The sequence below is a fragment of the Ictalurus furcatus genome, chromosome 18 (assembly GCF_023375685.1).
Source record: "Ictalurus furcatus strain D&B chromosome 18, Billie_1.0, whole genome shotgun sequence".
Classification (NCBI taxonomy): domain Eukaryota; kingdom Metazoa; phylum Chordata; class Actinopteri; order Siluriformes; family Ictaluridae; genus Ictalurus; species Ictalurus furcatus.
The window spans coordinates 19,185,739-19,200,453 of NC_071272.1; the positions used below are offsets into that span (position 1 = coordinate 19,185,739).

At 38.4% G+C, this 14,715-nt stretch overlaps 1 protein-coding gene across 1 annotated transcript; it reads left to right on the top strand.

Moving 5' to 3' along the window:
- The first annotated feature begins 2,235 nt into the window (after positions 1–2,235).
- adora2ab (adenosine A2a receptor b) lies at positions 2,236–14,423 on the top strand. The gene is made up of 3 exons (XM_053648451.1): positions 2,236–3,564; positions 6,909–7,514; positions 13,488–14,423. Exons 2-3 carry the CDS (start codon positions 7,189–7,191, stop codon positions 14,413–14,415), a joined length of 1,254 nt encoding a protein of 417 aa, XP_053504426.1. The 5' UTR covers positions 2,236–3,564; positions 6,909–7,188; the 3' UTR covers positions 14,416–14,423.
- The last annotated feature ends 292 nt before the right edge of the window (positions 14,424–14,715 follow it).

A 14,715-nucleotide genomic window follows, 5' to 3' on the forward strand; every position in this document is an offset into this window, starting at 1 on the left:
GAGCTGTTTTATGCTTTTCTTCAAGCTCCACTGATGATCACTCGCTCATGGTTCCTAAGATGTGCTGAATGCATTATTCTGGAGATGACATGGCCAGGTTCTCCAGCAGGTTCCTCTTACAGCGTGAAAAGCACATGATAGGATTGTATGCTCAAGTAAAATGTGAATTCGCTCCACACACGCAAGAGTTTTAAGCGATTAAGCTCAAATATCTGCTCGCTCTGACGTTGTCACTGCACTGCGTTAAATACTGTATTATAAAGAAATCATTTCTAACCGGTTTGTGTTTTGCAGTATGAAATATATTTGAATTAATGAAGAGATTTATTGCATTTAACACCCACACATAGTGTTTTTTATTGTATATTAAAGAATTTGAAGTGCATTTATTTTAATTCTTTTCCTGACATTTCAGTTATCTTAAAAACAAGAAACTAAATAAAAAGGCACAATCAATACTTTATTCCTTAAGAGAGTGCCTTGAGTGAAAGCTGGTGTTTTTTAAAAAAAAATAATTTTTTTTTACATTTTTTCTCCCCAAAAGCTGCTGTCATGTTAAAACGTCGTCCTGTTTCTCCACAAATCCTCTTACAGGATCAGCTGCTGTTTGGACCAACATTGTTGAATTGGCCAGTTAAACAGCTGCTGAAAAGGAATGTAAAATAAAATACATTTATTTTATTTTCTGAAATAATTTTATTCAAAAAGTCAAGTTTTCACAGATGTTTATGTACATGTCAGAATTTTAATTTCTTGTGGTGGATGTTGTTTAGATTGTGTTGTGTAAACTTTTTATTATTGTTTTTTTTAATCCTCAATTCACTCGTCCTTTCAAATCAAGGAGCTTCTGCTAAGTATCAACTTGACCAAGTTTTGATCTGCATTTCATGAGTAAGGATGCTGTGGATGTTTTATTTGCTTTGTCATCTGTTTCATTTACAGTATTTCTATGTGAACATCTTGTTAAAAATATTTTTTTTATTAAACATTCCTGGAAGTCTGAGTCTAATACCAATAAATCATTACTCTGACCATCAGTGGCTCCATTGTTAATGGTCCTTAGCGAGAGCAGTGCTACACCACCCCATGACACCACACACACATGCGCGCACACACAAAAAAAAACCACACACACATTAACTAGGTTGTGTAAGTGAAACCAAGGACGCAAACAAGTAAAACATGAGCTCATCCCCTACATAAGCAAGTGAAGTTTTCTTACTGAACCGTATTTAAGTCAAACCCGAAGGGTAAAATCTTATTAATAGCTGAACTGTGGTGACGTCACAGGTTTTATTTAATAAGGAAGCCATATTTCACTTGTTTGTGGCTCTCAGTGGCACTCTGCTGTGTCACCAATGTCCTATTTACTTTCATTCATTTTAAAATCTACAGTCACACTGTCTAACACAAATTAGATTGAGCTTTTTTTTGCTGTAAAAATGATCCTTTATAGCAGTTTTGTTTTGAAATATTACAAGGGTATGTATATTAATATGTCAGTTGTAAGTTACATTTGTAATATGTAACATCTTGATCATTAAAAGGACACAAGCTAATTTTGTACATCAAAGCGTCACAAAAGAATGATGATAATTTGGTTTAATTTTTGGTTTGAGTGTAATGCACTGTGACGTCACTCTTGGCTATAGACTTAAACTGAAATATATTGATTTATATTTTAAAAACTAAACCAGCACATATCAGTCCATACAGGAGTTTGAGGAGTTTTTTTTGTGATTGGTGCGGCCAAAAATGCTTGATTTTTGCTTTATTGTGATGAGAGTTTGTACTTTTTTTTTTTTCTTTACTGAAAAGTACTTGAATTGGTAAAATTGCAGTTGCTCGAAATTGTTTTGCACAGTCTTTTGCAGTGATGTTTGTGGGTAAATGAGACCTTAGCTGTACTCATGTTCGACACATGCGAATCAAACCAGGATTCGGTTGAATATGCACTGTGATGACATCACATGGTGCGTTGTGATGTCACATGACACGTATTGGCCAAAATCTGTGCTAAATCTGAAAAACTGCAAGCTCCTGCAAATATTGTGGAGTTTCCTTGATTTTGCATTAATTTCTGCGATTGCAAAATCTTGGAGGGACTTACATATTACCTATTTTTACAATTTAATTCATTTGTGTTTTTACCCAAAGTGCCTTGGTGGTGCAGTTTTGTTCCCTGGAGAATAAACATTGTAAAGGTCCATATATTAAAATTAGTATTTAAGAATGAAAAATGAAACTTAAAACAATTTACACTAACGCTACAATGCATTTGGAGAAATTAAATATTAGGCTACATTATAAATGTAGGCTATGTGAAGAAAAAATTATGTTTAAATCGTGCAAAGTTTTCTTAAACAAGTAATAACATTATGTACAGCTCTAAAAAACTAAACCAAAGCAGCAACTAAAAAAAACTTACCAAATTAAACAATAGTTTTGAAAATTATGTTTATAACTACTGGTTAATGTTTCTTGGCGAAAGTGATTCATCAAAACCTTTGCAAACTCATCCGAAAACGTGTTCAGGTGCGGTTCTGCATGCTCACAATACACATCCCTCCCACTGCTCTCATTTGATATACCGCAGCTCTCAGTATCGACTCTCTATCGGTTCAGTATCGGCTCATTATCGAAAGAATGATTAACCAGCGGTAAACCGCACGCTCCGATATAGTACAGTACAATCTTAATCACTGATGATGGACTGTAAGGTGGCCGTGATAAAGATCTATGAGGTCTTTCGGTTCCACGATGCGATCAATAAACAGGAGCAAATCGTGAGGCTCGACACTAAAGCAGGCAGGGTTACGTGCCAAACCGCAGGCTGTTAAAACAGGAAATGTCAGAGTTACAGTCTCGAGGCAAAGCAGTTGTACTCCAAAAACGCGTACAGTCTGATGCAGTAATCCATGATGCAGAGCGGAAAGAGTGGCCACTACACGGTGCGCCCTGCGGCTGCGCCCCAAACCGCGCACTACTGCGCCAATTATTCTGCTGTCATCTGAGTTTAAACAAAGGCAAACAGGTTACTAGTTATTGCTAATGATTCCCACAGTCCCACTTCTTATTATGTGTTTTAATGTTTGTCAGCTTTTTTTTTTTTTTTTTTTTTTTAAATATTAATTAAACAAGCATGTGGAAAAAGTGCGTCTGAAGAAGAATGTGAGGTTTGAATGTACCATGAAAACAAGTGGCACAAACTACTGTTTTGACATTATATAGCTTGCAGTGGGTTAGTATGCGGTTTGGAACACAGCTCTGAAATACAGCTTCGGAAACACGCGTACAAAAGCGCAAGCGCAAGCGCGCGCACACACACGCACGCACGCACGCACATACAGAGCCTCGCGCGCACGTAGAAGTTCACACTACACGCTAGCCCGGAGGAGATCTCTGTATGAAACTGATGTAACGCATCGTTATGGATTTATACACACTGTGGATGTTGGATGAACTTTAACAGGTTTATTTTTTTATCCCCCGATTCTTTTTTTTTTTTTTTTTAAACTGGAGAGAACTCCGAGTTTCTTCTCCACCCAGGTTGTGAACACGGAGGTGAGTAAGTTAGTGTGTTTATGATTCAATGCGTTCATGATGCCTTTTCCCCCCCATCAGGTTTAATCAGAGAGTTATCGTCTAATTTCTGTCTGTGTGATGATTCTGGAGGGTCATCAAGAAAAAAAGAAGTGTGTTCAGGCGTTCAGTGTGTTTCAGTGTTCAGATGGTGACGTGAACTTGATCTATAATAGAGGAAAGAAGCTATTTTAATTCTAACTAGACTTACATATAGGTAGACCTCTTCATTTGTGATGGGTTCTTATCATAATAATAATAATAATAATAATAATAATAATACACTGCTTAGCGATAAAATCCCAGTACCTTTTTTTCCCCACCTCATTTAAAGGTCAGAAGCTGTTCACCAAGTAGAATAAAAACACTGAAGGTATAAAAGACCCCCCTGTGAGATCCCACCTCACTGTCCAGCTATAGTGTAGATTGGTACCACTTTCTGAGTCAACGACAAGAAGGATAAAGGCATGCCAGGAGAACAAGAGAGGTTATGAGAGACGAGTCATGAAGACAGATTGTTGGGAAGTTTAAGAGCTAAGGGGCCGATTGCTGAGACTGCAAATGTCAGACAGATGGACGCTGAGCAACAGAAAAAGGTTCTTTAGAGCACAGGTTCTCAAATGTTATGCAGCCAGAAATGAAAAGAATTTCCAGGAGCTCCCTTGGGACCACAGCACAGAATGAATTTTAAAAACGATATAAAATCTCAATAAAAAATGATAAATTGTATCATCATGTGAACGTATTCAAGCCATTAGTTACCATCGTTTTTTTCATTCCTGAACATTCCACTCATCCCAGTGTAGATTTAAAAATACTGGTTGTTATATTAACATCACTTCCTGGTTTTTCTTTTTCGTCCAAACTTCTCCTTTAAGCTTTTCAAGAGAATTTCGAATCTGGGTTAATCTCAGAATTGGCTTGAGTGCAGAATTTCAGAGTTGAGCTGAAAATTAGAAGTCAGATGAGGTTGTCAGTGTTGTTGTTGTTGTGTGTGTGTGTGTGTGTGTGTGAGAGAGAGACTCAGAAATACCACTACCGTCATCATGTCAATTGTTTTATATCTCTTGTGGTTATTTTGATTGACAGATCTGTGCAGTGGTGCTTCCTTAATAGATGTTCACTCACTTATCAGAACTGAACAGAAAGAAAAAACTCATCCACTGACCAGTTTAAGAGAAATGATGCATCTCCAGTCTACACTGTCAGTCAAAAGTCAGTGAATACGTGTCCCTCGTGAAAATATAGTGCACTTTAATGTATTTTTAATTTGCACTTACCTAATGTGAGTGCATTAAGTACATACGGTATAGTGTAATAAATGTATACAGAAATGTTCCTGCTTTATACATTTATAAGCTCTTTTTTTTTTACATACTTTTGCTGGTTAAACAAGTTCCTGGCTTGTTATTTCAGGAGTCATGTCAGGAAACCACATTTAAAGTACCGCACAATTAAATCAATTCATTTGAATTCAATATTACTCCTATCTCATTTTTTGATCAATAGACATTGTGATAACGCAGCTTTAGAGAAATCCGGATGTGGATTTTGATATCTAATGAATAAGCTAGTGATAACACTAGCTTATCTCTAGCTATCACTAGCTGTAGAAGAGTACAGATAAACAGTATTAAGTGTGTTGAGAAGATGTTCAGTACGAGCAGAGTGTGAATAAGAGTCCTGGGATTAGTGCAGGACAGGCTTCTTACAGCAGTTCTCATGTACATATCAACAATGTCCAGGTGAGATTATCCACTGAAGCAACGGTGAGACTTAAATATAAACAGTCTTTTTATTAAGTAAATAGAAAATTAAAATACAAGTGGTTTAAAATCTGTTCTCAATTCCACTACGTATACAATTGTTTGATAAATACTTGCTTGAAACCTATTGCAGATTGCATACTGATTTCACCCTGGACCTAAGATGTATAGCCCTGAATATTTATTATACCCAGAAGTATGTTTTGTTTTATAACACTGTTACTACTAGGTCTAAAAGTAAACTAATAAGTTATCATGCACATAATGCACTTCTCTTTAAGTGTACTTTTGCAGTGTAAAGAACTTTTTTAAGACCTTTATTACCGAGCTCATTTGTTCGAAAGACATGTAGGAGCATGTCTAAGTGGAAAAAGAGAAAAGTGTGTAAAGATGTAGATTTTTATTGAAAAAAGGTGCAAGATGTTGAGCTCTAATTACACTCTTGTGTATGGGACACTTAACCCTTTCCCCATCTTTGACTGTATAGCTACAGAAATGTCTGGATTAATAATAGAGCAGTTTTAGCATCATTTAACATTAGGATCTTAAAGAGCTTTCTGTCCATCACTGCTTAAATTCGCACATTAAGCTTGAATATTTTTCTGTATTTTAGATATTTTTCTGTAACAGTTTGTTTAATGTGTCACACTAGCACCCAGTACTAGTACTAATCTTTATTTGAAGCGGTATAATGGTTTCCACTCATGTCGTTTCTGAAGAATAAATTGATACCGTAATTTTTGGAAGTCCCCTTTCGAAAAACTCATTCGACTCTAATGTGTGCACACTGCTCTGTCAGGAAGCTAAAAGCTTGCAAACAGCTCAACAGGCAACACAAATGTTTGTGTGCCAAAAATAGTGTGAAATGAAAGAGATGTGATCTTAATCATAGCTTTTCTGTGACTGATCCGGTTACCTTTTTTTTTTTTTGTAAAGCTAAAAACAGATTTAAAATGACTTCACTGGAGTCAAAGCACAGTGACAAACCTATCAGCATTTCTATTTGTTTTTCTCTTTTTCTCCTTTTAAAAATGTTTTTTTTTTTTTTTTTATGCCTGGAACAGATAAAGGGCATTTTCATCACAGCATGTCTCTGCGAGATTGAGGCAGGGTTCTGAAATCAAAGGGAGGCAAGCACAAATAAGATATCAGAGGACATCGGCTATTTGTTTTGAGGACATAATCGAGTAACAGGAACAACGGTGTATTGTGTAATTTAATGATTTATGGTGTGAGGAGAAAGCCTGAGTCATTTCGAATGTTCAAGTCAGCAATGGCAAACGTATTCATGTGAATGTGAGCATAAAAGAATCATTTTTTGCATTGCTAAGCCAATAATAGCACGATTGCCGCAGGGGTCAAATGCTCACTTCCTGGTCTTATGATGAACTGTAGATATTTAAAAAAAAAAAATTGTGTCTTAAAATACACCCATATTGTTGGTCTTTAGGATGGTCTGGATTGTGATGGTGGGAAAATGACCTTCTGTTTCAGAGAATCATTGCTTTTTTGACCCTTGGAGTAAGGCTGATCTTCCAGATGTGTTTGTTCTGTCTGCAGGGTTTAGTGACCTTCTCTTGAAGCGTCTGTTTCTCGACGTCAGTCTGGGAGAAAAAAAAGGAACAGGAAAGTTTGAAAACAAGAGCGAAGATCACGTCAGGAGGACTAACAACATTGGTGTAAAGGAAACAACATGTATTGTATAGGGAGGGAGGGTTGAAGTCTCTTCATCCCTTCTACTCAGACTGTCCTCATCCTTGAGCCTGGAGCTCCGTGGCCCAGCAATGAGTGCCACTGCGAGCTTTCAGTCCCACACCACACCCGCCATAAAGCAGCTGGCATGGAGAGCAGAGCCGTCTACATTAGCCTGGAGCTGCTGATTGCTGCGCTGGCCGTGGCTGGAAACGTGCTGGTGTGCTGGGCTGTCAGCCTCAACAGCAATCTCCAGAGCATCACCAACTACTTCGTGGTGTCCCTGGCGTTGGCCGATGTGGCCGTGGGCCTCCTCGCCATCCCCTTCGCCATAGTTATCAGCATAGGCTTTTGCAGCCACTTCCACGGCTGCCTGTTCATTGCCTGCTTCGTCCTCGTGCTCACGCAGAGTTCCATCTTCAGCTTGCTGGCCATTGCAGTCGACCGCTACATCGCCATCAAGATCCCGCTCAGGTGAGATTCTTGTTGCTTCCTCTTGACATGGCACTGAAGTTGCAGTTATATTACTTTATAAATTTGTAACACAAGACACTCATCAGGGAATCACAAAGCAACATTATTTTCTTGTTGCTGACATTCAGCTTGATTTGATGAGTTTTTTTTTTTTTTTAATGAAAATGAAGTATTAAAATTATTTTGCTGTCTATAGGCGCACGGTGGCTTAGTGGTTAGCACGTTCGCCTCACACCTCCAAGGTCGGGGGGGGGTTCGATTCCCACTGTGGCCCTGTGTGTGCAGAGTTTGCATGTTCTCCCCGTGCTGCGGGAGTTTCCTCCGGGTACTCTGGTTTCCTCCCCCAGTCCAAAGACATGCATGGTAGGCTGATTGGCATGTCCAAAGTGTCTGTAGTGTATGAATGGGTGTGTGAATGTGTATGTGATTGTGCCCTGCGATGGACTGGCACCCTGTCCAGGGTGTACCCCGCCTTGTGCCCGATGCTCCCTGGGATAGGCTCCAGGTTTCCCCGTAACCCTGAAAAGGATTAAGCAGTATAAAAGATGGATGGATGGATTTTGCTGTCTACCAAGGTTTATAGAAAAATTTAAATTAAATAATGGCCTAAAAGTGGAGACTGTTAGCTTTAATTCGAGGGTAATTACAACCAAATTTGGTGAATGGTGTAGGAATTACAACACTTTGTAATTGTGGTTCCTTCCCATTTTTTGTTTAAGGGACGAAAAGTAATTGTAAAATTGGCTGCTTAGCTGTTGTTTGTGTTCAAATATGTGTCCTTTATTTCTTCATTATTTCAAGTAACTTACAAGTAAAGCAGATAAAAGGTCTAAAGTTGATTTCAAGTGTGACATCTGTTGCTGTTAACTCTCAGTATAAAGTCCAAAGAGTTGCCAGTGAAGCAAGCCATCATTAGAAAACATTAGATGTGGCCAAATCAACTATTTGGTACATTCTTTAAAAGAACAAGTGCACAGGTGAGCTCAGGAACACCAAAAGGCACGTAAGACCACAGAAATCTGGTGGATGACAGAAGAATTCTTTCAGAAAACCTTGTCACAGTAGTTGGCCTGATCAAGAACATGTTCTACAAGCAAGGCCCTAGCCGCGATTTAATTCGATTCAGTTCACGATACTGCATTCACGATTTGATTCAATTAGATTCACAGAAAATCGGAACAAAGTTTGAATGAAGAAAAATTATGACTGCAAAGACTGCTTTCTATTTCTGTATAATAAACTATCTTTAAAAAATAAATGCATAAATTCTTTCAGATGTTTTAATTGAATAAACAAGGTGTCTGACCTGGGGACTTTGAAAATGTTCGAAAAATAATGAGCTGTAGCAGAAGTAGAGCTCCAAAGTCGGCTAAAATAGCCGTTTTCCAGGGCTTTTTTCCGGACACCATAGATCACAGAGTTACGGGCTGGTGTTGTTGGAAAACTTCTGAAGAGTTCCTTTAAATGCTTATAATATGGTCATTTAACTGTATAATGTATAATGCGTGTTTGTCACTGCAGTCCATTGTTGAAATGTGCTTATGGTTTAAGACTATGGGTTGTGCAGACTGACACCTTTGCTGTTCAAACAGTGCAATTGCATTATATGCCTAAGTAATAGAATGCTGATATTTTATATTTCCACAATGCACATCGTCACATTTTTGCATTGTGATGCATCATGTCACAATGTGTTTTTACACCCCTAGCTGCCAACAGAACTGGTTCCCTTGTATTTATTGATGACGTGACTGCTGACAAAAGCAGCAGGATGAATTCTGAAGGGCTGTTATCTGCTCAGATTTAGTCAAATACTTCCAAAGCCATTGGACGGCACTTCACAGTGCAGATGGAAAAGCATATTTCCATCTTGACCAGAAGCATATTTTGAAAGCAACCCAAGACTTTTTTAAGGTAAAGAAGTGGAATGTTCTGTAATGGCCAAGTCAGTCACCTGTCCTGAATCCAACTGAGTAATGTATTTCGCTTGCTGAAGGCAAAACACAAAAAGAACAAGCAGGAACTGAAGACAGCTGCAGTAAAGGCCTAGCAGAGCATCACCAGGGAAGAAACCTGGTGTCTGGTGATGTTTATGGCTTCCAGACTTCAGACTGCAAAGGATTTGCAACCAAGTATTAAAAATGGCGATTTAATTTATGATTTGATGTTTGTCCAATTACTTTTGGTCGCTTACATCTATCACATTTAGATAGCTCTTTAAGAACTTAGTTCTTTATTTTTTATTAGAATTTTGTACATAATTTAAAAATATGTGGGGGGGGGAAGGCACCACAAATGACGTGTTTATTCTGAACTTATTTCTACTTCAAGCGACACAAACGTCTTTATCCCAAAATTTAGAAAACATGTATTTTAATAGACCTATTCGAGGTCACTAAAAGTAGAGCTTACACATTCCGATCTAGATTACATTTTTTGCTTTTTGAATATGTAAATAAAAAATTTGAGTGACGTTTGTTCCGTTGTTTTGCACGTGTGTGTGTGTGTGTGTGTGTGTTTGTGTGTGTATGCAGGAACTGAGACTGACTCCATAATATCTCCTTATTGAAAATAGCTGATAAAGTACAAAAGACAAATTGTTGCTCTCATTACCAGATTCATTTCCTATTCAAATGCTAACAGGACAACAAGATAACGAGATAATACATTCTGTGGTTGAGGTTTTTTTGCCCTATCACTCTGCTACTTTAGTCACCTTCATTAAATCAGGCAAATGTAATTTTATTTTTATTTTATTTTTTTTAGACTGGAGGGAGTGGTTTTAGCCGTATATAGTGTTTATCCTTTTATCTGTGCAGTTATGTATTTACACCCACAATTAAACACTATTAAAGCTGAAATGTACAACAGCTGTGATTATACATACCGAGATTATACAGTTCTTAAACTGCCTATTGAGCATTACAGCACTAGTTTTATTTTTTTTTTAAATGTATAAATATTTTAGTCTGACATATTTTTATAACACGTTAATGCTGAGGACCATTCACTATTAGAAATAAAGGTTAGGTGTAGCACCTTTAAAGTTTCTTTGGTTTGTTCTTCTGGTGAAGAACCCTAGTTTTCCGTAGAGCCCTAAAACTGAGGATTTCTTGTTTCAGCGAGGGATGCAAGCATAGTGAAGAGTGCAATTAAAACAAAAATTATACACATACACTACACAATTCATCTATGTTTTAGACATTTCAAGACAGTATTTTAACATTTAACATTTTAATTTTCCCTCATTATCAGTAGAATATAGGAAGAACTTTTCATTTTCAGGCCTGTCCTGTGAAATTCATGACAAGAAAAAGATACAGTTGGTAAACAAACTCGAGTGTTTGTTTTTGCTGGAATTTCTTATTTGTTCATGTTGTAAATGTTGCATTCTGTGTAAAAGGACTTGTGTAGTAAATGTAAAAGTGTGATAAAATGCTGCATGAAGGCACACAGTCTAAACATCATCAATAAAAGCAGGAAGATGTGCTGGACTTTGATCATGAAAGTCAGGGTTGCCAGAATTTTTTTTTTCTTCCACAGGTTGGGTTATTTTGGACTTTTGGATGTCAAATAGTTAAACTGAAATATAATATGCAAACAATAAATGCATGGTTTATTACGTATGTACAGTATGTGTGTGTACCGTGGATCTGATTAAAATGTGAATTATTAGGTAAAGTGGTGCATCAGCAGAAATAATGTGTAACTACACTGGTTTTGTCACCTAGCAACCCCTGTGAAAAAAATTCTAGTAACAAATTTAGTGTCATAGCTAGGATTAAAAACTAAAAAAGTAAACATGTGGAGATTTCTTTTTTGGGTTTGAGTTGTTCCTGTGAGTGAGGAGAATCTTGAAACAAACATCCAAACAGATCACCTCCACACTGATTGGCCAGTAGTGTAAAGGGGCGGGGCAGAGTACTTGGCAGGAGCTTTGATTCTGAGGAGAGGTTGTTCGAGACTCTTAACTTCTTAAAGAAGTTCTATATAGAACCCTCTCTGGTGTAGGGTTATAAATAGAACCTTTAAGGATTACCACAGAGGAAAAATTGAAGAATCCATCCAAGTACTACATTGAACCTTTTTCTGGGTCCATCCTGTTCTGAACATATCCTGAACACTGCAGGCTTTCAGAAGCCTGAAACACGTATTTCCTGAGCAGAAAGCAGGATTAACTGCTGCTGATCTTGAGGTAATCCAGTTTCTCATGTACTAATCTGAGATATGAGATATTTGGGGTCGAGTTTTTCGTGTGAGTGAAGAGAATTTCAGTAGAAGTCAGTGCAGATTGTGCAGTTCAGGTGTTCAGGTCAAGCGTTACTGCTACAGGTGGTGTTGATTGGGTGATGTTCTGCTGGTTCTCAGGCTCTGACCTCTCTTGAATGTGTGAGTATGTCAGTTTAAATGAACCTCTGTGCTGCTCTCCTCTGGGAAGAAGATCTCAGAGTCCCCATTGAGGAACTAGATTATGTGAGCAGTTGCCAGCAGAGGCCATTTGGGAGAAGATATATGCAGCACAGCTGGCTGTTGTACATGCTGGTCAGAACGAAGGGTCCAACAATAATGGTGTGATTTTTAACAACGGTCTCTTATCTCTTGTATATAAACACCAGTGTGTTATGGACAACCTAGGATTAGAGGGTGTAGTGGTACTACTGCACAGTAACACCTCGCTGTTGTCTTCTGTTTATCAGAAAGACAGAAAACATTACCAGACCATTCGACTTTCCCAAACTCCTGCACCATGTTGTGCACTCTTCTGTCACAAGACGAGGTGGAAAAAAATGTTCTGTTATCTGTATAATTGAACATAAATGCTATAAAGGCTGTAGTCCAAATCATTCCTGTTAATAATAAATCATTATTTTAACACTGTTTAAAATTTATTTACAACATATACAAAAACAGAATCTGAATATACTCTACATTACTTATGTATTTTTTATAATAAACTATTATATCATGCATTACTAATCCTATCACAATTTATTATTCTTAAAAAAAAATACATTGGGAAAATAAATAATACAATAGATATGATCATTTAAAAGTTGATAGACAGACAGACAGACAGATAGATAGATAGACAGATAGATAGATAGATAGATAGATAGACAGACAGACAGACAGATAGACATATAGACATATAGACAAATAGATAGATACACTCTGAGCAAAAGGGTTCCTTGTTTTTTTCAGTAGTCAAGAGTTCTTAGATTTTTACTGCATTTTTTTTATTAGATCATTTGATTTTTGATTTGATAGATTGATGAAATTGAATGAACATAATAACATAATTAACACAATTAACATAATAATTAACATCTATTTTCAGATTTAGGTTTTTAGTATATGAGTTTGCATGTTCTCCCCGTGCTTTGGGAGTTTCCTCCGGGTACTCCGGTTTTCTCCTCCAGTCCAAAGACATGTGTTGTAGGCTGATTGGCATTTCCAAATTGTCGGTAGTGTATGATTGGCAGTTTGAATGTGTATGCGATTGTGCCCTGCAATGGGTTGGCACTCTGTCCAGGGTGACCCTGCCTTGTGCCCTGAGTTCCCTGGGATAGGCTCCAGGCTCTCCACGACCCCGTGTAGGATAAGTGGTACAGAAAATGGATGGATGGATGGATGGATAGATGATATAAACTAAAAGCAATATATTTAACATTTTAATATTTGCAATAATTTTAGTTAATAGTTATAAATAACCTGTAGCAGTGTTGTTTTCTGAGTGTGTGTGTATGATTTTGATGTATGTTTTGGATCATTGTCCTGCTGGAACCACGGCCCATTTTAAGCTTTCTTTTAATATCTGTTGATATTTGATAGAGTCCATGATGCCATGTATTCTAACAAATTGTCCAGGTCCTCTGGCAGAAAAACAGCCTGTAAACTGTAGTAGTGTTGTTTTCTGATTGTGTGTGTGTGTGTGTGTCTGTGTGTTTGTGTGTGTGTGTGTGTGTGTTTCAGATACAACAGCCTGGTGACGAATCAGAGAGCTAAAGGCATCATCTGTCTGTGCTGGATCTTGTCTGTGATCATTGGTCTGACACCAATGCTCGGCTGGCACATGCCCAGCACCAACATCACCAACAGCTCGTGTCCCCCCGGCATGACTGAGTGTCTGTTCGAGAGTGTGGTCACAATGGACTACATGGTTTACTTCAACTTCTTCGTCTGTGTCCTCCTGCCACTGGCGGCCATGTTGGTCATCTACGCTCGGATCTTCATGGCGGCTCGTCGGCAGCTCAGGCAGATGGAGCACAAGACATCATACAGCCATAGTGAGGGATCGTCCTCCTCCTCGTCGACTCGCTCGACGCTGCAGAGGGAGGTCCACGCCGCAAAGTCTCTCGCCATCATTGTCGGACTATTCGCTATCTGCTGGCTTCCTCTACATATCATCAACTGCTTTACGTTGTTCTGTCCGAAATGCCCACGCCCGTCGCACTGGATCATGTACCTCGCCATTATTCTCTCACACGCAAACTCGGTGGTGAACCCCTTCATTTACGCTTACCGCATCCGAGATTTCAGATTGACATTTCGCAGGATTATTCAGCAGCATTTCCTCAGGAGGCGCGAAAGGCTGTCCGGCAGCAACACTTCCACCAGGATTAGCTTCATTGAGTCATCCTTTATCAACATGACTAATGGGAAAGTGTCCAACCGCAGTCCTGGGAAAAATATTAAAAGCGTGAAGGAAGTTCATTGCACAGAAAGGGACTGGAACTCAGCTCGAGACTGCAGCATTCCTGCCCAACTTCCTGATCAGATTAGCAATGAAATTCCTTCAGAAATCATGCTGGTGAAGGACTGCTGTGTGATCACCGATGTCAATCTGACCTCCATATCCACAAGGACAAAACACGTTGTGGAGCTCACAGAGGTCTCATGAAGCATGACGTTAGCCAAGTTAAAACAAACATATAGCCTCGTGTGAGCTACACATCCGAGGCCTGATTCTCGCTACTGTTTGGAGCCTGATAAGCCGGGGGTTATGTGTACCTACGTTTGTGTGGGAACCGGATGAACATGGCTATTAAATTGTGACACGTCTCGTGTGTCGGGTTTATCGGATGGATTTCCAAAGAGGTTTTCAGTTCTCTAACAGAAGTGATGCTCCAATGAATCCATACATAAAGACCAAATTTATTGTCAAACACATAGTCTATTTATTTAACCATGACATTTCTAA

Coding starts and splice junctions, on each gene's coding strand:
- adora2ab (XM_053648451.1), top strand. CDS start 7,189: ATGGAGAGCAGAGCCGTCTACATTAGCCTGGAGCTGCTGATTGCTGCG. Junction 7,515..13,487: donor GCCATCAAGATCCCGCTCAG/GTGAGATTCTTG, acceptor TGTGTGTTTCAG/ATACAACAGCCTGGTGACGA.